Consider the following 20,704-nt stretch of genomic DNA (forward strand, 5'->3'; position numbering starts at 1 on the left):
ACCCTTCCTCTCCTTCACCTTCTTCCTCTCCTATCCCTCTTTACATTTCACCTACAGCTTCTCCTATTCAGTCTCCTATTCAGTCTCCTGAATCATCACACCACACTCATGATCTAGGTGGGGGGGATGACATACCAGAGCCACATGCATACCCTTTAGATGAAGATATCAATCCAGATACAGATCCTAGAGATGACGATTTATATGACTTCCCAACACACAATGTGCCTGACATTCCTGATCCTCAGTCCTACCCAACAAAACCTTCCCCTCCAGAAGATAGTATTGGGTTTAATCACCTCTTAAATAGAGCTGCCCTTTACCACGGGGTCTCAATGCACTCTGATGCCATTGAGGAGGATTTTTTACTGGATACATTTGAGCAGTCACAAAGGTCTACGCAAATACTACCCATGATCAAATGAGTCATTAAACATGCTCCAGAAATATTTGAAGACCCGGTACGTTGTAGAGTGTTAAATCCAAGAATAGAAAAGAAATATAGACCAGCACCATCTGATCCTGTCTATATTAAAGGACATCTGCCACTAGACTCTTTAGTAGTGTCCAATGCACGGAGAAGAGCTAATTCCCAGACTTCTGGTGACACGCCCCCACCTGACAAAGAATCCAAGGTTATTGATGCGTCAGGTAAACGTATTGCTGCACAAGCTACAAATATATGGCACATAGCAAATACGCAAGCCCTTCTCTCACGTTATGACAGAGCTCACTACGATCAATTGGAAAAACTACTGCAGCACCTCCCAGATCAATTCAAAGATCAGGCAACAGAACTCATACAAGAAGGCAAATTAATATCTAATGCCTCAATAAAATGTGCACTAGATGTAGCTGACACAGCATCCAGAGCAGTCAATACAAGTGTCATACTCAGACGACATGCGTGGTTACGCATTTCCGGGTTTAAGGCGGAGGTGCAGACTACCATCTTAAACCAGCCTTTCAATCAGAACCAATTGTTTGAATTAGACATTATACTAGAAAAAATGAAAAAGGACACAGACACAGTTAAGTCTATGGGAGCGTTACAATCCACACAGACTAGAAGTTATTTTCCTCGCTCCTTTTATAGAGGAGGCTCCAAGCAAACCGGAGCAGATACAACATCATCTTTCAAAACGCACACACAAACCTCCTCTAACAAAGGCTACTTTAGAGGAGGATACAGAGGCAATAATAATAAGGGGCGAGGTAGAGGTAACAACAACAACCGCTCCTCTTCCACTCCAAAACAGTGACTTCCCTCTGCTCCCCCAACAGCATTCCACTCCTGTAGGGGGCAGATTATCACAGTTCCTACCTGTCTGGAACTCCATCACAACAGACAGGTGGGTGAGACAGATTATCCAACATGGCTACTGCCTAGAGCTCGCAGAAACCCCCCCAAACATACCACCCAGACAGCGTCCAATGTCTACAGACCATCTGACTCTGCTTCAACAGGAAGTTCTAGCGCTTCTACAAAAGGATGCTATTCAATTGGTTCCTTTAGAAGAACAAGGAACAGGAGTTTACTCCCTGTACTTTCTAATTCCCAAAAAGGACGGGACACTGAGACCAATTCTCGACCTCAGGCCCCTCAACCATTACATACAATCAGATCATTTTCACATGATCACTCTGCAACAAGTACTCCCACTGCTGCAACAGGGCGATTTTCTCTCAACATTAGACCTAAAAGACGCCTATTTTCACATTCCTATACATCCTGCTCACAGGAAGTATCTAAGGTTTGTAATACAAGGACAGCACTACCAGTTCAAAGTGCTTCCATTTGGGCTCACAACAGCACCACGAGTGTTCACAAAGTGCTTAGCAGTAGTTTGATTCAAACGCAGAAACTTGGTCCCATCCCTCACACGCGGAGATTAATTCCTGCAGAGACAGACCAAACCTTTCAGATTATGTGCTGAACACCGGCCAGATTACAGACGGCCTACCCAGGCACAGACAGATAGCAGTGCCCACAAACAGGTCCAAGATACCCGGTGACTGGACTGACCCCATGCTTCGCAAGTGACCCCACATTACCTGGATGGACTGCTAACTAACCACCCTCCTTCTGGTTTTCCGGACTACTATCAAGCACGCCCCTAATCAGACAACCCAGTCCTGATGACGATCCTAATCAACGAGGATCGAAACGCCGTCGACCTAAGAGCCCAACAATAGGCGCACCCCTTCTCCGTGGCTCAACATTGAATTGAAAGATCCACTGATTACTGTGATATCACACTGTCACATGTTATCTTGAGCCACTCACTGTAAAATATTTGCACTTTTGCTCACAGTGCGCCGCCCGTGCTGTTCACTTCTTCACTTGCGTCGCCACCTTCACTTTGAACACCCTGTGCACCGAGTTTTATATGGTTCTCTTTAATTCAGTTTATGCAGTGCTGCTTCTAACTGTATATAAGTCCGACCATGAAATTAATGTTATACTATAAAGATGATTAACTATCTCTTCGCATACCAATGACTGTTCTCCTTCTTTCCTTACAAGTAATGCTGTATGCATGCATGTTTAACTGTCTACATATCTTTACCTCTCAGGACATTGTTTCTTTGTAGCAGTAGTATCGGCACATCTCAGAAGACAACAGATACATGTCTTCCCTTATCTCGACGATTGGCTCATAAAAGCCAAATCATTCAGTCAATGTGTCCGACACACAAATCAAACAATACAAACGTTGCACAACTTGGGGTTCACAATAAACGACACCAAGTCGCATCTGCAGCCTTCGCATGTTCATCAGTATCTCGGAGCTACCATAGACACATCTACAGCTCAAGCGTATCCCAGTCCAGCCAGGATACACAGCATTCAAGCCTTAGTCTCCATTTTTCAACACCAGCAGTCTCTCCAAGCCAAAGTGTTCATGAGACTATTAGGCATGATGGCATCTTGCATCTTCATAGTTCCACATGCAAGACTGCAAATGCGCCCATTACAAGAGTGTCTAGCACAACAGTGGAATTAGGCTCAAGGTCAGCTCACAGACCTGGTGTTGGTAGACGTCCGTATGTATCGCTCTCTGCAATGGTGGAACACAAAAAACTTGACAAAAGGACGGCCGTTTCTCGACCCGGTTCCACAAATAGTGCTCACGACAGACGCATCCCTCACAGGATGTGGAGTCCATCTCTTACATTATACCACACAAGGCCAATGGAACAACCAACAAAAACTGCTCCATATCAAGAATCTAGAGCTGCTAGCAATACTCTTAGCACTCAAAACGTTTCAATTAAAAGTACAAAACAAAGCTGTCTTAATCTGGACGCACAATATGACAGCCATATATTATATACAAAAACAGGGGGGGGGACACACTCTCTGCAACTGTCCCAGCTCGCACAGAACATTTGGAGATGGGCCATTCCTCAAAACATACATCTGGCAGCAGAACACCTTCCAGGAGTTCACAATTTATTTATTTATTTATTTATTTATTTCTTAGTAATATTTCTAAAGCGCGAACAATGGCCCATGGGCGTCTCGGCGCTAAAATATCTGTAGTATTTAACCAGAGAGGGGGGAGCTGAATTTAATGATAAAAAAGCCAAGTCTTGAGTTGCTTGCGAAAGAGCCAAAGAGAGGGACTAGTTTTAATCGAGTGGGGCAACGTATTCCATGACTTAGGGGCTGACACCAGGAATCTTCTGTCTCCCAGGAAACTGTTTTAGTACGGGGAACCACTAGATCAATTAGACTGGAGGAACGTAGTGTTCTGGAGGGACAATAAGGAATCAGATTCTGAACAAGAAAAGCTGGGCCCAGGTTATGCAAGGCTTTGTACACGATACAGAGAGTTTTACATTTTATTCTGTTTCTGATGAGTAACCAGTGTAACTCTCTGATGGTGTCCGAGGCGGATTGATATTTGGGAATTTTTCCCAAGAGCCTAGCAGCTGAATTTTGTATTATTTGCATTTTATTTAGGACTCCTTCTTGTGCATTTAAGAATAATGCGTTACAGTAGTCCAAGGTGGACAATACGAGGGAAGTAACCAGGGTTTTACCAGCTGTCAGGAAGGAAGGGAAGGATTTTTTTGATGAGTCTCAGTTTGTGGAAGGCTGAGGAGGTAATCTGGTTAGCATGTGGATGAAAAGTGAGGCGGTCATCGAAGATGACTCCCAAATTCCTCACCTTGCTAACAGGCTCGGGAGGAGAGCCTAATGACGAGGGCCACCAACGGGATGACCACTCCGGAATCAGCTGTCCGAAGATGACTACTTCCGTCTTATCGGAATTTAATTTTAGACAATTGGAAGCCATCCAGCTCCCAATTGCTACCATGCCTAGTTTGAGATCATCAGCCATTTTATGGCCGTTGTTCTTGATGGCCAGGACCAACTGAGTGTCATCTGCATAGGAGGTAAGGCTCATCCCATGTGCACGAATGATATTGGCAAGGGCCGACACATAGATGTTAAAAAGTGTCGGACTTAGGGATGAGCCTTGAGGTACTCCACATGGCAGAGACAAGGTGGAAGAGCGAAAGGATCCCATTGTGACCACCTGAGTTCTATCGGCCAGAAAGGAGGCTAGAAGTTTCCTGGCATTATTTTGGACACCCATGTTTTCAACACGGTCGATCAAGACAGCATGATCGACCGTGTCGAAGGCTGCCGATAAGTCAAGCAGTATCAAGACTGCTGTACCCCCGGCATCGCGGATGGATCTAATATCATCCGCGGCTTTAATCAAGGCCGTCTCCGTCCCATGGAATTGGCGGAAGCCAAACTGGGATTCATCAAGTAGATGATGTTGCGCTATGAAGGCCGCGAGCTGTAGATTCAGAGCTTTTTCAGCTATTTTTGCCAGAGCTGGTAAACTAGCAATAGGCCGGTAGCTCTTTGGTTCTTCCATGTCGAGATGTGGCTTCTTTAAGAGTGGTTTAATGAGTGGTTTTTTTTTTTTAGAATGGCTGGATAAATGCCTGTACTAAACATGGCGTTGCAAATTGAAGTGATGGCAGGAAGAACCACCTCGATAACAGGTAATAAGACTTTGAATGGACAGGGGTCGAGTGCAGAGCCTGATCTAATGGTGGATATAATGTCCGCAATCTGGGAACTAGAGATTTCTGCAAACTGATAGAGAATGGGTCCGGTATGAGCAGCAGTCGACAGATTAGAAGGGGATTTGGTATTTTTGGCAAAGGCAGAATAGATGTCGTTGACCTTGCTGAAAAAAAAGCTGGCTAGGGCGTCACAGAGAGATTGGGAGGGAGGTGGAATCAGATTAGGAGAGTGACCTGCTTAGTGGTTTCGTACAGAGCCTTGTTGGAATTTTTTGCCATTTCAATTCTGTCACTAAAGTATTTTTTCTTGGCCTCGTCAATCATAGTTTTATATTTAACCACTGTTTCTTTATACTTAGTTTTGGTCTCTGCTGAATAGTCTTTTCGCCAATGTCTCTCTTTGTTCCTACACTGTTGTTTTTCTATTCTTAGGGCCTCCGAGTACCAAGGGGCCGACGGGGCAGATCTATTACGGGACCGTTGTTTAGTCGGGACCAGAGAGGTGGTCGCTGAGCCCACCCACTCATAAAATTGAGTAGTGGCTACATTAGGGTCGGTTGATGGAGAGGGGGTAGAGTTAGTTAAAAGTGTTTCTAGGCTGGAGCAATCAATGTCGTTCCACACCAGGAAAGACTGGCGGGGATTAGAGGGTAATGTGGAGGCACCAGTGTCATGAGTAGTCAGTGAGGCCAAGATAACATGGTGGTCTGACCAGGTGACGGGAAGAATTTGAGAGACATGTAGATCCACTGAGTTGGTAAAAATGCCATCCAGTATATGACCCCCGTCATGTGTGGGAGATTTGACCAGCAATGGGAGACCAAAGGTTGCCATATCCCCCAGAAGGACAGCGGTATCTTTATCCTCCATCTTATCAAAATGAAAATTAAAATCGCCGATGACAGTGAGAGAGCTATCAAGGGCTAATGATTCCAGGACCGACCTAAGGTCGGAAATAAATCCGGTCCTTGATCCCGGCGGACGATACAAAAGGATCCCTTTAAAATTATAGGAGGGGGTCAGCTTGATAGAAAATTGTAGAGTTTCACAGGAGGATAGCGAAAGCATGTTGGTTCTGACAGTGAATGCGTCACGTACTATGACAGCAATCCCACCGCCTTTCTTGCGTTGTCTGTCCAGTCTATGGATAGAGAAGCCTTTAGGGACTGCAATAACTATGTCTGGATCGGACGATGTGTCCATCCTAGTTTCTGTCATAAATAGCATGTCTAAACAGTTGTCCTCTATCAAGTCAGCTATGTCCTGTCGGTGTTTCCCGAGCGAACGGACATTAATAAGGGCAAATAAATAGGATTTAGGTAATTTGGACTTGGTGGTGGGGGGAGGAGTAAGATTGAGGGGTATTCGCGATTTACAACAGGAACAGAGTTGGGCGGAGACCCCATCAAGAAGCAGCGGGTCGAGTAGGATACATGACTGATGTTGGGGGGGTCGCAGAAGCAGTAGCATATTGGAAGTATATGGTTGTAGTGGGCCCAGGGAGTCCGGACCAGGGGGAGTGGCCCTTGGCCCGGTCCAGGCGCGGACGGGCGCAGACGGGCTTGCCTTTGGCGCGCCCGCCCGCTGCGCGGACGGGCGGGTCTGTTGTTTTTATCCATGGTCAGGGAGTGAGAGGAGGGTGGGAGGAGCGATCAGCTAGACCGCCAGCCTTCCCCTGCCCAAGATGGCGGCTGAAGTGTCTGAAGTTAGTAACCAGCGCCTAATAACGGCGGCGAAATGTCAGGTTGGCAGGTCGGGGAACAGCCTTGGGCGATGCAAATCTCGCACCAAGGTGGGGACTGATATCTAAAAACTGCAAGCTAAAATATTTCCAACTGTTAAAATGAGCGTTATTTTTAGTCAATAATGGCGCGCTTTTCAAATAGAGCACAAGAGAGCGCAGAGGTCCCCCGGCTTCCGCCTCAGGGGTGAAATAAACAAATACCTCGAGGAGCGTGAGAAGCACCCTTTTGTATCCTGGAAGGGCGGGAGGAGCGATCAGCTAGACCGCCAGCCTTCCCCTGCCCAAGTTGGCGGCTGAAGTGTCTGAAGTTAGTAACCAGCGCCTAATAACGGCGGCGAAATGTCAGGTTGGCAGGTCGGGGAACAGCCTTGGGCGATGCAAATCTCGCACCAAGGTGGGGACTGATATCTAAAAACTGCAGGCTAAAATATTTACAACTGTTAAAATGAGCGTTATTTTTAGTCAATAACGGCGCGCTTTTCAAATAGAGCACAAGAGAGCGCAGAGGTCCCCCGGCTTCCGCCTCAGGGGTGAAATAAACAAATACCTCGAGGAGCGTGAGAAGCACCCTTTTGTATCCTGGGAGGGCGGGAGGAGCGATCAGCTAGACCGCCAGCCTTCCCCTGCCCAAGATGGCGGCTGAAGTGTCTGAAGTTAGTAACCAGCGCCTAATAACGGCGGCAAAATGTCAGGTTGGCAGGTCGGGGAACAGCCTTGGGCGATGCAAATCTCGCACCAAGGTGGGGACTGATATCTAAAAACTGCAGGCTAAAATATTTACAACTGTTAAAATGAGCGTTATTTTTAGTCAATAACGGCGCTCTTTTCAAATAGAGCACAAGAGAGCGCAGAGGTCCCCCGGCTTCCGCCTCAGGGGTGAAATAAACAAATACCGCAGATCTGTTGAGTCAGCAATCACAATAGATTCACGAATGGGAAATACATCCATAAGTTCTTCAGCCATTCTTCCAAAGATGGGGGCATCCACAAATAGATCTGTTTGCCACCCACGAAAATGCAAACTGCCCAACCTACGCCGCCAGGTTTCCACACCCACGGTCCGAAGGCAATGCGATATGGATGAATTGGTCAGACCGATTTGCGTATGCTTTTCCGCCTCTCCCACTCATTCCACTAGTAGTGCGCAAGCTCAAACAACAGTCTCTCAAACTGATCCTGGTGGCTCCCACATGAGCACGCCAGCCGTGGTTCACCACACTGCTAGATCTCTCGCTGGTTCCACATCAAAAGTTACAGCTCACCCCCTCCCTGTTAACACAGAACCATGGAGAAATAAGACACCCAGAACCAATCCAACTGAATTTGGCGATCTGGCTCCTGAAGTCTTAGAGTTTGGTTACTTAAACCTACCACCAGACTGTATGAACATCATTAAGGAAGCTAGAAAACCCACTACCAGAGCGTGTTATGCCGCTAAATGGAAAAGATTTGCAATATATTGCAAAAATAATCACATTGATCCACTGGACGCTACCATCCAAAATATCATTTGTAACCTATTACATCTACAAAGGTCTAATTTGGCTTATACTTCCATACGCCTACATCTTGCAGCAATTGCAGCCTATTTACAAAATAGGCAACATCTATCTCTCTTTAGAGTACCTGCAATCAAAGCATTTATGGAAGGATTAAAACGAATAATCCCACCTAGGTTACCACCTGCTCCTGTATGGAACCTAAATGTTGTACTTACAAGACTCATGGGACCCCCTTTTGAGCCTTTACACAAATGTGAATTGCAATTTCTAACATGGAAAACGGCTTTTCTTGTTGCCATCACCTCTCTCAGAAGAGTTAGTGAAATACAGGCATTCACAATACAAGAACCATTTTTTCAAATACATCCTATTAAAGTGGTTCTTAGATCTAACCCTAAATTTCTACCAAAGGTTATCACTCCTTTTCATCTAAACCCATCTATAGAGCTACTTGTGTTTTTCCAAAACCCAGACTCTGTAGCAGAAAGGGCCTTACACACCTTAAATGTTAAAAGAGCTCTGTTATGCTATACATATAGGACAAAATCCTTTAGAAAAACAAAACAATTATTTGTATCTTTCTCTCCTCCACACAAGGGCAACCCCATCTCTAAGGGGGGGATTACCAGGTGGATTGTAAAGTGTATACAAATATGCTATCAAAAAGCAAAACGTACACTAACAGTTCCTCCTAGAGCACACTCCACTCGCAAACTAGGAGCCTCTATGGCTTTCTTAGGAAATATACCACTAGAGGACATATGCAAGGCAGCAACATGGTCTACACCACACACCTTCACTAAACACTATTGTGTTGATGTACAAGCCAAGCAGCAAGCTGCAGTGGGCCAAGCTGTCCTTAGAACACTGTTTCAAACTACTGCAACGGATACAAGCGACCACCGCTAGGGGAGACACTGCTGCACAATTGATGCTAAGTGTACACTCTGTGGCTTATATGCATCGAACGGAAAATGCAACTTACCAGTATGCATCTGTTCTTGGCTTGTAGAGCTGCAGAGTCGTACACGCCCACCCGCCTCCCCGGGACTTGTATCCGTTCCAGTTCTCATCTTACTTAGATGCACACGCAAGGACATCCTTTCTCTTTACTTCTACTAACTCCATCATTTCCCATCATGGCGAAAAACTGAGGATGGAGTCGATGACCATGCGCAGTATTGTCCAAGGGAGGAGTCACCTATCTTGTGACTACAAAGACTTCTTCCAAGAAGACAACAACCTGCAATCATCCGAGCCCAACACCAGGTGGCGATCTAATGCTAAGTGTACGACTCATCAGCTCTACATGCCAAGAACAGATGCATACTGGTAAGTAGCATTTTCTTTCTGGTCTAATCGCACTCCTAGATTTTTCACCGCCTGTTTAGGGGGAGAGGCTGATCCTAATTCCCCAGGCCACCAGCTGGGGGACCATCTCACTGTTGCTTCTCCGAACAACATCATTTCGGATTTTTCAATGTTGAATGAAGGAAGTTTTCTCTCATCCAATGCGGAATGCTTTTCATACCCTCCAAAAAGGGAGATTGAATGTTGGGATCGGATTTATCAAAGGAGAGCTGAAGTTGCGTGTCATCAGCATAAGAGATGGGAATGAAACCCAATTTCCTCAGAAGGCCGGCCAAGGGGGTAACATAGATGTTAAATAATGTGGGGCTCAAGCAAGAGCCCTGCGGAACCCTCTTGGTGACTTTGGAGGTCTGTGAGCGAAAAGAGCCTAGGTTGATGGTTCGAGTTTTATTGGTTAAGAAATTTGTCAACCATTTCAAGGCCTTACCCTGGATGCCTATGTCCTCTAGACGTTTGAGCAGGTTCTGGTGGGAGATGGTATCGAAAGCTGCAAACAGGTCAAGCAGCACCAGGAGTACAGCCCGGCCATTGTCCGCTAGCATTCGAATTTTATCAGTGACTTCCACCAGTGCCGACTCAGTGCTGTGCCTAGGTCGAAATCCAGATTGTGAGTGGTCAAGACGATTAGAGGATTCAACAAACTCAGATAAGTGCTTGTTTATGTGCTTCTCTAAAAGTTTGCTGTGTAAAGGAAGCAGAGAGATGGGACGATAATTAGCAACATCTTCCGGAGTGGCTTTAGGGTTCTTCCTGATTGGGATAATCTGAGCGGCTTTCCACTCAAGGGGACAGCTTCCTTCCTCCATTGATCTATGTAGGATTGAGCAGATGAGAGAGGCAAGTGTTATAGATAGCATGGCAGAGGTCTTAGCAGGAATAGGGTCAAGTGGGGACCCTGATTTGACTATTCTTAAGAGAATATCCACTTCGATAGTCATAAGAGCTGGAACGTTTTTTTGGGTTAAGGCTTCGGGTGTGATCAAGGGAGGGTCTATGCTAGGACCTAACTGGGGGTAGGTGGCTGAAGTAATCTTTTGATATGTTTTCAATTTTCTGAGAGAGAAGGTTTGCAATGTTACCACATAGAGTTTGAGAAGGGGCTTCTACGGTGTTCACCATCCTTGGGATCAAAACTAACCCTGGTGTCAAGCCACTACCTTCTCCGGAGTTCGGTTCCATGATGCAGTTCATGGTGCCACCAATGCCTCTCAGCAGCTCCAAGCTCTTAGTCGTTCCTGACGTGGATCCAGACTGGTGACGAAAATACCTGCGACAACCAGACCGCACAGATTGTCCAAGTCAGAGATACTGCCTCCCTTCCTTGACAGGCCCTGTAGGGATTTTGGCTGGGTGGTTCTGAGGGACCCCCTATGCCTACCCTGACGTCCAGTAGACCCTTTTGCCCAGTCAGAGGACTACAACTGGTATGAGAAGCTGAAGGATGCAAGTGGTCTGGACACCTCCTCAAGCGCTGGCTTGGTCTCTCCTTCTGGTGTGGCTTCGGAGGAAGTGGCCTCTTTCGCTATAGTGGTAAGGAGGGCGGCTGAAGTCCTCGATCTCCAACTACCATCCGTGTAAGTCAAGACCAATGTCTTGACGGTGGTGCTTCACCCGGGGCTGTCCCACTCTGAACTACTACTGCCCTTTAATGAATCTCTTTCTGATGTCCTGCTCAGGGCCTGAGCCATGTCCAGCACAGGCACACCTTTGCCCAGGACGATTACATGTCACCACTGCCCTGCTCCTGGGGACCCAGCTTTCCTCACCGAGCACCCCACCGCTGAGAGCCTAGTGTGTAGGATTGAGTGAATACAGGCGTGTTCCATACCAATCCACTGGGCAGGGAAATCAAGAGGTTGGATAGCTTTGGGAGAAGGATTTTCTGTTCTACTAGCCTAGCACAGGGGTTGCGTGGCTCTTGGCCGATATAGCCACAGTCTGGGATTCTGGTGTGTAAGTGCTGTCTATGGTCTTGGATAAGGCCCAAGCCATCCTGAACCAGGCTATTGCTGTTGACATGGACACAGCAAACTTCGCCATCCAGTGCTGGCTGGATACGACTGACTCATTGAGCGGGGCAATGCTGAAAGGTGGCACTCTGCAGCCTCGCCTGGTTTGATGTCATTTGGCTTTTTGGGGGATGTTCCGGTATCCCTTTTGGACATGCACTTCGCGAAAAGCCAACTTTAGCACTTCAAGAAAAGTAGCGTCATCGCCCTGTCACTGGGTCTTGCCAAGGCCCCATGCCAGCCTTACTCTTCTTTTCTTTTCGCTCCTCCCGCAGCTACAGTAGGGGTGCCAGCTGTGTCCTTACCAACAGAGCCTTTGCGGCCAACAGGCTTGCTAAGGTTTGGGAACCAAGGCACCAGAAATACGCCTGGGCTAACCGGCTTCGTTACCTTTTCGTGGCCACAGACACAGCTCCCACAAGTCCTGTGGGAACCCAGGCACCAGAGATCTGCCCAGTTCATCCCCCTCCAACCCCCCCTTCCAGCAGCCGCAACCGCAAAACCCCTTTTGTATGCACTTGCAGCAACACAGGCACCCTGTTGTAGGAAGGATCAGGCACCACCTACCCTGATGGCAAGCCATTACTTTGGACTAGAAGGTGCTCCAAATTGTCTGGCATGGTTACCTTTCCACTCCAAGAGACCCCGCCACTCATGCTACTGTCTTTAGAACAGCTGACAAAGAACCACCTTGCCTTGTTGCACCGGAACATGCAGGCTCTTTAGGCCTTAGGAGTCTTGAAAAGGGTGCAGCATCAGAAGTAGTTTGTGATTGCTATTCCCTCTACTTTCTGGTGCCCAAAAGGACAGATGCTTCAGCTCTATCTTAGACCTGCACCTTCCTGAGGAAGAAGAAATTCAAGATGTCAACACTTCCTCACTTCCTGTCTGCATTGGACCTTTGAGATGGATGGGAGTGTTGGACCTGCAAGACGCCAATTTTCACATCCCCGTCGGGAAGAAATGGGGTATATTCTATGGTGTGGTTGTGTGACCTTAGGGCCAGTAGGTTTCGTTTCTTAAACCTTTAGCTCCACCCTGGGCAGCTTCTGCTCTGAGGACTCAGTCTTACTCAAAGGAACAAATGTAAAGCATTTAAACAGCACCAAAGCAAATGAAGAGGACGTCGCTGAGACACTCGAGAAATTCTGCACCAATTTGTAAACATAAAGCAGATTTTTATATATTTTGGAGTTACATAATTCATACGGTTCAGTAAATCGCAGCTTTTTACTCAACCGCGAACAAGCTGGTCCAAATTCAATTCAGTTTGGCTAGTCGTATTGCTATTACTTGAAACCACCAACTCCGCAGGGAGCCAGTCAGGGGGACCAGCAGACTCCTCACAAACAGGTACCTCAAGAAGAAAAGCAGTCTAGTTCAGTTCCACCATCAGTGGCTAATTGCCATTAACTTCTATGGAGTGGTCCTGATGCAAGGAATATAGGATGCTGAAGGTGCTCAAGAACGCTGAAGATGCTGCTATCGACGGGAGTCTTCCTTGGGCTATTCATTGCTTACAGGCTTGGTGAGACGATCCTGGCAACAGGAGTTGACATCACTCAGTCCTCTTGAGCCTGGCCGAAGTCCAGTCTCCACTGGGCTACCAGTCACCCAGTTTAGCGGTCCCCGTCTTTTGGAGGTGACTAGCCTTCAGGGCGACCAAGCTGCACTCAGACCGCTCACTCCAGTCCAACAGACTCTGGCGTAACTTTTGAGCATTGGTTCCTGGCCTCTGGTGCTGTACTTTGGCGAACCGATGAATCTGGCTACCAACTTGCCCCAGCAGGTTTCTTCAGCTATTGTGGCTCTGTGATGTGTGCAGGTGGTCAGCCAAATGACCATAGGAGTCTTTTGTTTCGTCTGAGATCAGGAGTGGATATCTCAACCAGCAGGCACAGTACCTTTCCTTTGATAGCCACCAGGTGCAGTCTACGTCAGTGCTGCAATTCTTTGACGGGTCCTTGGTGCAGCTGGTCAGTCCTTCGGTTTTTTACTCTAGTCCAAGGTCTGAGTCCTGGGTGCCAGAAGGGCTCCTTTTGTCCCCAGAAAATGTCCTCAAAGTAGGACAGTCACAGCAGCTGCTCTTCCGGGTCTGGGAGCCTGTGCCGGAGAGAAGAGAAGCAGAAGAGGGCAACGCGGCTGGCTGCAGGTTCGTTTTTTTATTATTAATTTTTTATTTTCCCCATCCGTGACCCCTATACCCACCCGGCCACATGTCCACAACACCCTCTGCTACTGCACAGTCAGTAGCTAATGGTCTACTAGATTCCCTCACTCTTGATGACCACTTACAGCAACGTGTAGCATCTGGATATGCCAGAATTCTCCATATGCCCTTTTTCAAAATAACAGAACCCTGCCCTCTGTGTGCAGAGCTCCCTAGCCCAACCTAGAGGTCTGGCTGCCAAGGGGGCTACACGACCCTGGGAAACTGGTTTGGCAACTGGATTTGTGTCGCTGTCCCTAATGTAAATTGATACTTGTATAGCGCACTACTCACCCGCAAGGGTCTCAAGGCGCTTGTACGAATACGGCTGTGGAACCCATCCTGGCTTTCCCTGTGAGGTGTCCACTCCTGGGCACCCCCAAGGTGGAGGCCAGGCATCCTTAGCGTTGTGGGGGCCGTTGTGGAGATTAAGCAAGCTATTGCCCAGAGTTGCAGAGTGGGACTCCATGATTGGAATAGGCACCGAGGCGAGAATTATCAGGTCCGTGGAATTTTTGAGCCCAAGACCCGTCGAGGCGGGGAATTGAACCCTGGTCCCGGGCTAGACCTCTGCATCAGGGTCTGCCGCTCTAACCATTGAGCCACACTTCTCCAGCCTGTCTACCTAAACAATAGAACAGCCCCCTCCCAAGTGTTGACCTTTTGCCATTCAAAGGCGGTTTTTCCTCTGATGCTCGCTTTTCGTGCTTATAGCAGTGTAGCTTCCTGCTAGAGAGAGGTAACACTTCTCCCTCTTTCAGGCTTTTATTGTGTTGTTTCCAGGGAGTTGTTTGCACATCTCCCGAGGAGGGCAGAAAAGTCTGCGGGCCGTACCCCAAGTGCAACCGTGAAGGACACAGGAGACTTTGGGCAACACAGCAAAGAGCTAACATTAATTTCGACCCGAGTATCAAAGTCTGGGTTAGTGTAATGAGTTGTTTGATACCTTGTAGTATCAACTTGGTTCGCTTCATTCAGGAGTTAGCACAGCTGAGAGTGTCCATGTGTAACCCTGTGCTCGCCAATGGGGTGACCAAGTCTTTCCACAGTGAAAAAAGCAATTTTTGTTTTATTACTGTCAGAACATGTCTAATGCATGTTCTGCTCTTTAAATATTTTGCACCCTGCTGTAGGCCTCGCTATGCCTGTCATAAGAGTAACATATTTATTAAAAATGGGTGGTTTGGGCTTTGCTATGCTTTTGAAAACTTTCCTGCCTTCCATCGAAGGGAAGCTGGTCCTGGTTTTCACGGATAATACTATCGCCATATGGTGCTGCAACAAGGAGGGCGGAGTGAGGTAGGGGACCTTTTTCCAGGAGGCTCTGCGCATCGGGACATGGCTGGAATGTCAGGACATTTTCCTGGTCGTACAGAGTCAGGTGGAATCTCTAAAAGCCAGGGCAGACCAACTCAGCCATCAATGCTTTGCAGACCATGAATATAAACTATACTTATCCTCTCAAATTTTTTGACAATAAAAGCAGTCTTGCTGGTCGCCATCACATAGGCCAGGAGAGGAGGCGATCTGCAGGCTCATTCTGTCCAACCTCCATATACCAGCTTTTTTCCTGACAAACTGGTTCTCTGAACTTTTGATCCTTTCTGCCACAAGTTGTAACACCCCTTCATGTTGGCCAAACCCTTACTCTGCCGACTTTCTTTACTCCAGCTAATCCGTCTAAGGAGGAAGAGCCAACTACACCACCTGGACCCTAAGAGGGTAGTGTACTTCTATAAAGGCCATACCAAGGAACATCAGGTGGACGATCAATTCTTTGTAGGGTTCACTAGTTTTAAGAAGGGGAAAGCAGTACAGAAACAGACCATCTCCAGATGGATAGTACTCTGTGCGCTCTGTGCTAGATGCAGGTCAAACGGCGGCACTGGTCCTTTTGGACCTCAGTGCCGCTTTTGACACTGTTTCTCATACCATTCTCATACGTAGGCTTGGTGAGGCAGGTGTCTCGGGCAGGGTGCTGGATTGGCTTCAATCGTTCCTTTCGGAACGATCCTTTCAGGTTGTAGTGCCACCGTTCAGATCTAAACCTCATGCCATCGCCCAAGGAGTCCCGCAGGGTTCGGCGTTGAGCCCCACGCTCTTCAACCTCTACGTTCAACCTTTGGCGGAGGTGGCGAAGAGCTGGGGTCTCACCATGGTATCATATGCCGATGATACCCAGTTGGCGGTGGCTCTCAATGGGGGCTCTGACCAACTGGCATCGAACTTTGCGGATGGTTTGAGGGCCGTTGCTAGTTGGCTTACCGCCAACTGTTTACAACTTAACGCCCTCAAAACTGAGGTGATGGTATTGGGGAAACATCCTGATCTGTGGGGTGCTAGCTGGTGGCCTACTGAGTTGGGACCTCCTCCAAAACCTGTTTTAGAACTAAAAAATCTCGGCGTCTGGTTGGATTCCAAATTGACCTTCTCGTTCCATACTAAGAAGGTGGCATCCACGTGCTTTAGCATTCTGCGCGGTTTGAGGCCTATCCTCAAATTTTTCGATCCCCCCACCCGCCAGATGGTGATACAAGCTAGCGTATTATCGAGGCTCGATTACGCGACCTCACTGTTTGTGGGTGCCAACCAGGCGGAAGTCCTACGACTCCAACGGGTTCAGAATGCGGCAGCTAGGGCCCTAGTGGGCTTGCCGCGCTTTTGCTCAGCCCGTAGCACTATATTCAAACTGCATTGGCTGCCTGTAACTAGACGCATAGAGTTTAAAACCCTCTGTTTTGCGTTTAAAATTCTTAAAACTGACACTCCCACCATCCTCCAGCACCTTTTGACTCCATACACCCCTTTGCGCAGCCTTCGTTCTGCCGGCCAAAATTTGGCACTTGTTCCCCGGTTTCAAAAATGTAGACTGGGTGGCCGATCGTTTGCGGTTTTGGCCTCCAAACTGTGGAACGCACTCCCCCTCTACATACGTTCTTTAGAAGACCTTTTTTCATTCAGGAAAGCTGTTAACACTTATCTTTTTCCTTTATCTTATTAATCATCCCTTATCCCTTCCGTGTTGTTGGTTATGTTACCTTCTTCAGATATAGCGCCGGGACGCCCCTTCGCTGGGGCAGCTGTGCGCTCAAAAAATTCAATTAACATAACATAACATAACTCTCTATTGAGATATGCTACACTTTGGTCAGGAAGCAACCTTCAGAGAGCTTTTGAAATCATTCCACTTGAGCCAAGGCTGCTTCTACTGTGTAAGCTTGCGTAGTCCCTTTACTGGATATCCGTCAGGTTGCTATGCAGGCATCTTTTCACATCTTTACAAAACAATACCCCGTCAACAGTCGGGTCTGTTGTGACATGCATTTTGCCTGTTCGGATCTCCAGGACATTTTTGCCTGAGTTAGTTCGCAGACCCACCTCCAGCAGGGTATTGCTTTCTAAGGTAAGGAATCTGTACCTAGAAGTTTCTGCGGGTTGAACAAGTTACTTACCTTCGGTAACACCTTATATGGTAACGACTCTATCTAGCCGCAGATTCCATACCAACCGTCGTCACCTCCCTGTTGTGCAAATTGAACTTTTCCACCATAAAAGGTCCTTGTAGGTCCTTAGCATCTGCACACTGGTCATTGACCTTCTGCCATAGTCCCATGTTTCTGACACAGAAAAAGTCACAAACTGAAGTCTGCGTTCTGGGGTGATGTCAATATAGGCACCAAGTAAGTCACAGCCAGCGTTGACGACGCCTATGGCACCGACACGGAGTCATGCGCCACCTACCTGCACACGGGGATACTGCTCGAGGCTTTCTGGATCAAGTCTGGCACCTAGAAAATATTCTACGGTAAGGAATCTGCAGCTAGATAGAGTCTCTACTAGATAAGGCATTACCAAAGGTAATTAACTTGTTCTTTTGGATGTGAAGAATATAAGGTACCGAGCTCTGTTGGACACAGTGTATTGTTGCTGCAAAAACTACCTTTGAGGGGAGGATCTCCTTTCTCAACAAGGGATAAAAATGTGCGTCTAAATCTTCAGAACCTCATTCTTCAAGATTGGCAATTTTGCTGAAACATTTAACCCCATATACTGTTTCATATTCGAGAATTAACTTTGCACTCACTGTAAAACCATCTCCAACTTATTATAATGTGGAAGATTTGCAAGTTTGTGAAATGGGGGCAGAAGTCCATATGATTATTGAGGTTGCTCTGTAGTTGGCTAGGAATGGATGAAATACGCTCACTGCTGAACAGTATTTAGCGGCTTTTGAAGGCGCAGGCAAATCGCTCCCTAAGCCCTTTTTTATGCAGTTGTGCTACCTGAATTTTGAGAGGACTTAATGAAACCTCCTTGTGAATCTCGGCTTGTGTTCTGTTTGTCTAGACAAATTTTTTGACAGGATTCCTTACAGGTGTAACTTTAGCCACTGCAGCTGAAGAATTACAAGCACAGTCAGGTAAATCTCCATAAACTCGTCTAGTCATTCAGAAACCTTTTCCTTCTTTCTGCCAAGAGTAATGTCACGTTTTCATCGGGCATTCTCGCTTCCTCTGCATTTTGTTCAGAGGCCAATTTCGACCATAGTGGGACAACACAAGCATATAAGTGATGAGGGAAGAACTTTGCGTTTTTATTTGTATATGTCTAAAGTATTTCAGATGAATCATCAACTATTTTCTGGATTCTCAGAAACGAAGGGAAAGCTTGGAGACAAAACAAACACTATCCACTTGGGTCCTCCTCTGCTTGGCTCCAAAAGAACCACCTGAAGCAATTGCAACTTACTTCATAAAAGATCAGGCAGATGAATCTGCATTTCTGGAGGAGTGTGTTATAGAAATCTACTGGATTCCATCTCAACTATTTCTTTATACTCTCACAAAACATTTTTGGGGTTTGAAGTGTGAAGTGCAGCTTGTTTGCGCAAGCAAAGCCTCATAATATCTTGATTTAGGACATTTTGCTTGGGGCTTTTCCGACCCTCATCGTAAGGTAATCTTTGCTGCATATGTCCTCTTATACATGACAAATATAAGGTTAAGAAATATCCGTTAGAATAAGCAGTTACTTCACCTCTGGTAACATTTTCCTACAGAATATTTTACTCCCTAACTAAAGGATCATCATTTTTTACCGCCTGGGCACTTTGGAATAAGTAGTTGGCCTTTGGCAACACGTTAATATGTGGTTGTGGCTTTGTCTTTTTCGCTATACCTCTCTTTAGTATGAGAATTAGTTGAATGCGAGGTCACCAGCACAAGTGGCACATTTACGGACCTTTGGTTCCACTTTGATGGAGGTACTTCAGCCCCCCTGCCACATAGTATGGGTTTTATTTAAAGTGTTCCTACCTAGTCTGACAGTTTGAGGATCTTCAGAATGGTGGAACAAGCAGAACAGCAAACATATAATATAAAATAAAATGTGTTAGTAAAGTTAAGTAATCACTTCTTCCTTAACAGCTAATTAAGCATGCGAGAGCTGAGACCATGCGGTGTCTGATAATTGCAGCAACACATTTTGCTCCACTCCCTCATGCTAGAATAGCACGGAGTAGTGGAACAATAGCTCGGACACCTAGACTGATGGAGCTAGACGGTATTTGTATCAGTGTTTTACCCAGTTCTTGTAGTTAGAGGTTTCAAGGGTCAGAAATCATGTGGAGAGTATGTGAAGTAAAGCAGGGATACATACACAAGGATTGTAAATATACCCACTATGTAACATTTAATTGTTTTCATTTCGCAGATCCGACGTAAGAATGCCAAAAGGGAAAGGCGATGAGAAGTGGAGATCTTACCATAGGGAAACCAGGAGGACGTATTCTGTTGCAGAGCTTAAGGCTGTTGATGCAGAAGATGGGGTTGCACAAGAAAATAACATGAACTTTGCATTCACTCCCTCTGCATTTGCAGTTCCTACATCACAAGATTTAGCTACACGTTATCATTATATGTGGGTATTCTGTGATTGTAACGTGTTGGCTATGTAGACTTTCAACCTAAGGAAAAATGTAAATAGTCTTTTTTTAAATGTCTCAAAAGTGATTGTATAGCTTTTATCTTCCAGCTTTAAACTGACAGTACACCACTGTTCCCGAAATGTGTGGATAAGAAGCAGAAAAGAACAATACCATTTTGATTGGATATAAAGCAATATCTGTCGGCATTTGTATTTGTACTCCATATCTTTACTGTGAAAAAAATCATTTGAACAAATACTTTCTTTTGTTACCTGTCTGTTGAATATGAAATGGTCCCTATTCTGTGTATAATCTTTTGTCTACAATAGGGCGCCCTTTTGTCTCAAGATAGTTCTTGTTCTTCTTTGCAGCTAATTATCACAGAGGTAAATTCATAAGCAGCCCTCAAATTGTGTCATTTACACCTCAGTATTGCCGCCAGTGATTTCTGGCTTTAAGGTGGCATTGAAAATTAGAAAAAAAGATATTTAAAGTATTTTCATTTTCAAAGTGTGTACTATTAAATAATGTATTGTTAATATCCTTTTATTTTATTTTTCTCAATCAGTTTTTACTAATCTACTGTATCAATAAATATGATTGAATTATGTTTTTAAAACAAGATATATATATATATAATTCTTACACATTATGTTTCATAAAAATGCAAATTGCATTCCTCTGAAATCTGATGCAAACATTTGAGTATTGTTATTGTTTTGTAAGTATTCATTGCAGATTTTTTTTATTGATGCAGTATGTTTTCACTATAAAGCTGTCATTGGGAGCCAAGTCTTCTGTATTTAATTATGAGTTACATTTTCCATTGCAAAGTGTTACACAAAAGTTATTTTTATGCAAGAAACGTTAAATTATTATGTTTTGTTA

At 45.9% G+C, this 20,704-nt stretch overlaps 1 protein-coding gene across 2 annotated transcripts in view; it reads left to right on the forward strand.

Annotated features, from left to right (window-relative positions):
• The window catches only part of PDS5B (PDS5 cohesin associated factor B), a 772,752-nt gene extending 752,319 nt beyond the window's left edge, over positions 1–20,433 (forward strand). Inside the window, exon 35 of one of the 2 annotated variants that reach the window (XM_078657163.1) lies at positions 19,603–19,786. In XM_078657163.1, coding sequence (XP_078513289.1) covers positions 19,603–19,638 — 36 coding nt within the window. In that variant the 3' untranslated portion in view covers positions 19,639–19,786. Of the gene's footprint in view, positions 1–19,602 lie in introns of both variants that reach the window. The other variant, XM_078657161.1, reaches the window with a different exon arrangement.
• The last annotated feature ends 271 nt before the right edge of the window (positions 20,434–20,704 follow it).

The sequence above is a fragment of the Lissotriton helveticus genome, chromosome 8 (genome assembly GCF_964261635.1).
Source record: "Lissotriton helveticus chromosome 8, aLisHel1.1, whole genome shotgun sequence".
Taxonomy (NCBI): Eukaryota; Metazoa; Chordata; class Amphibia; order Caudata; family Salamandridae; genus Lissotriton; species Lissotriton helveticus.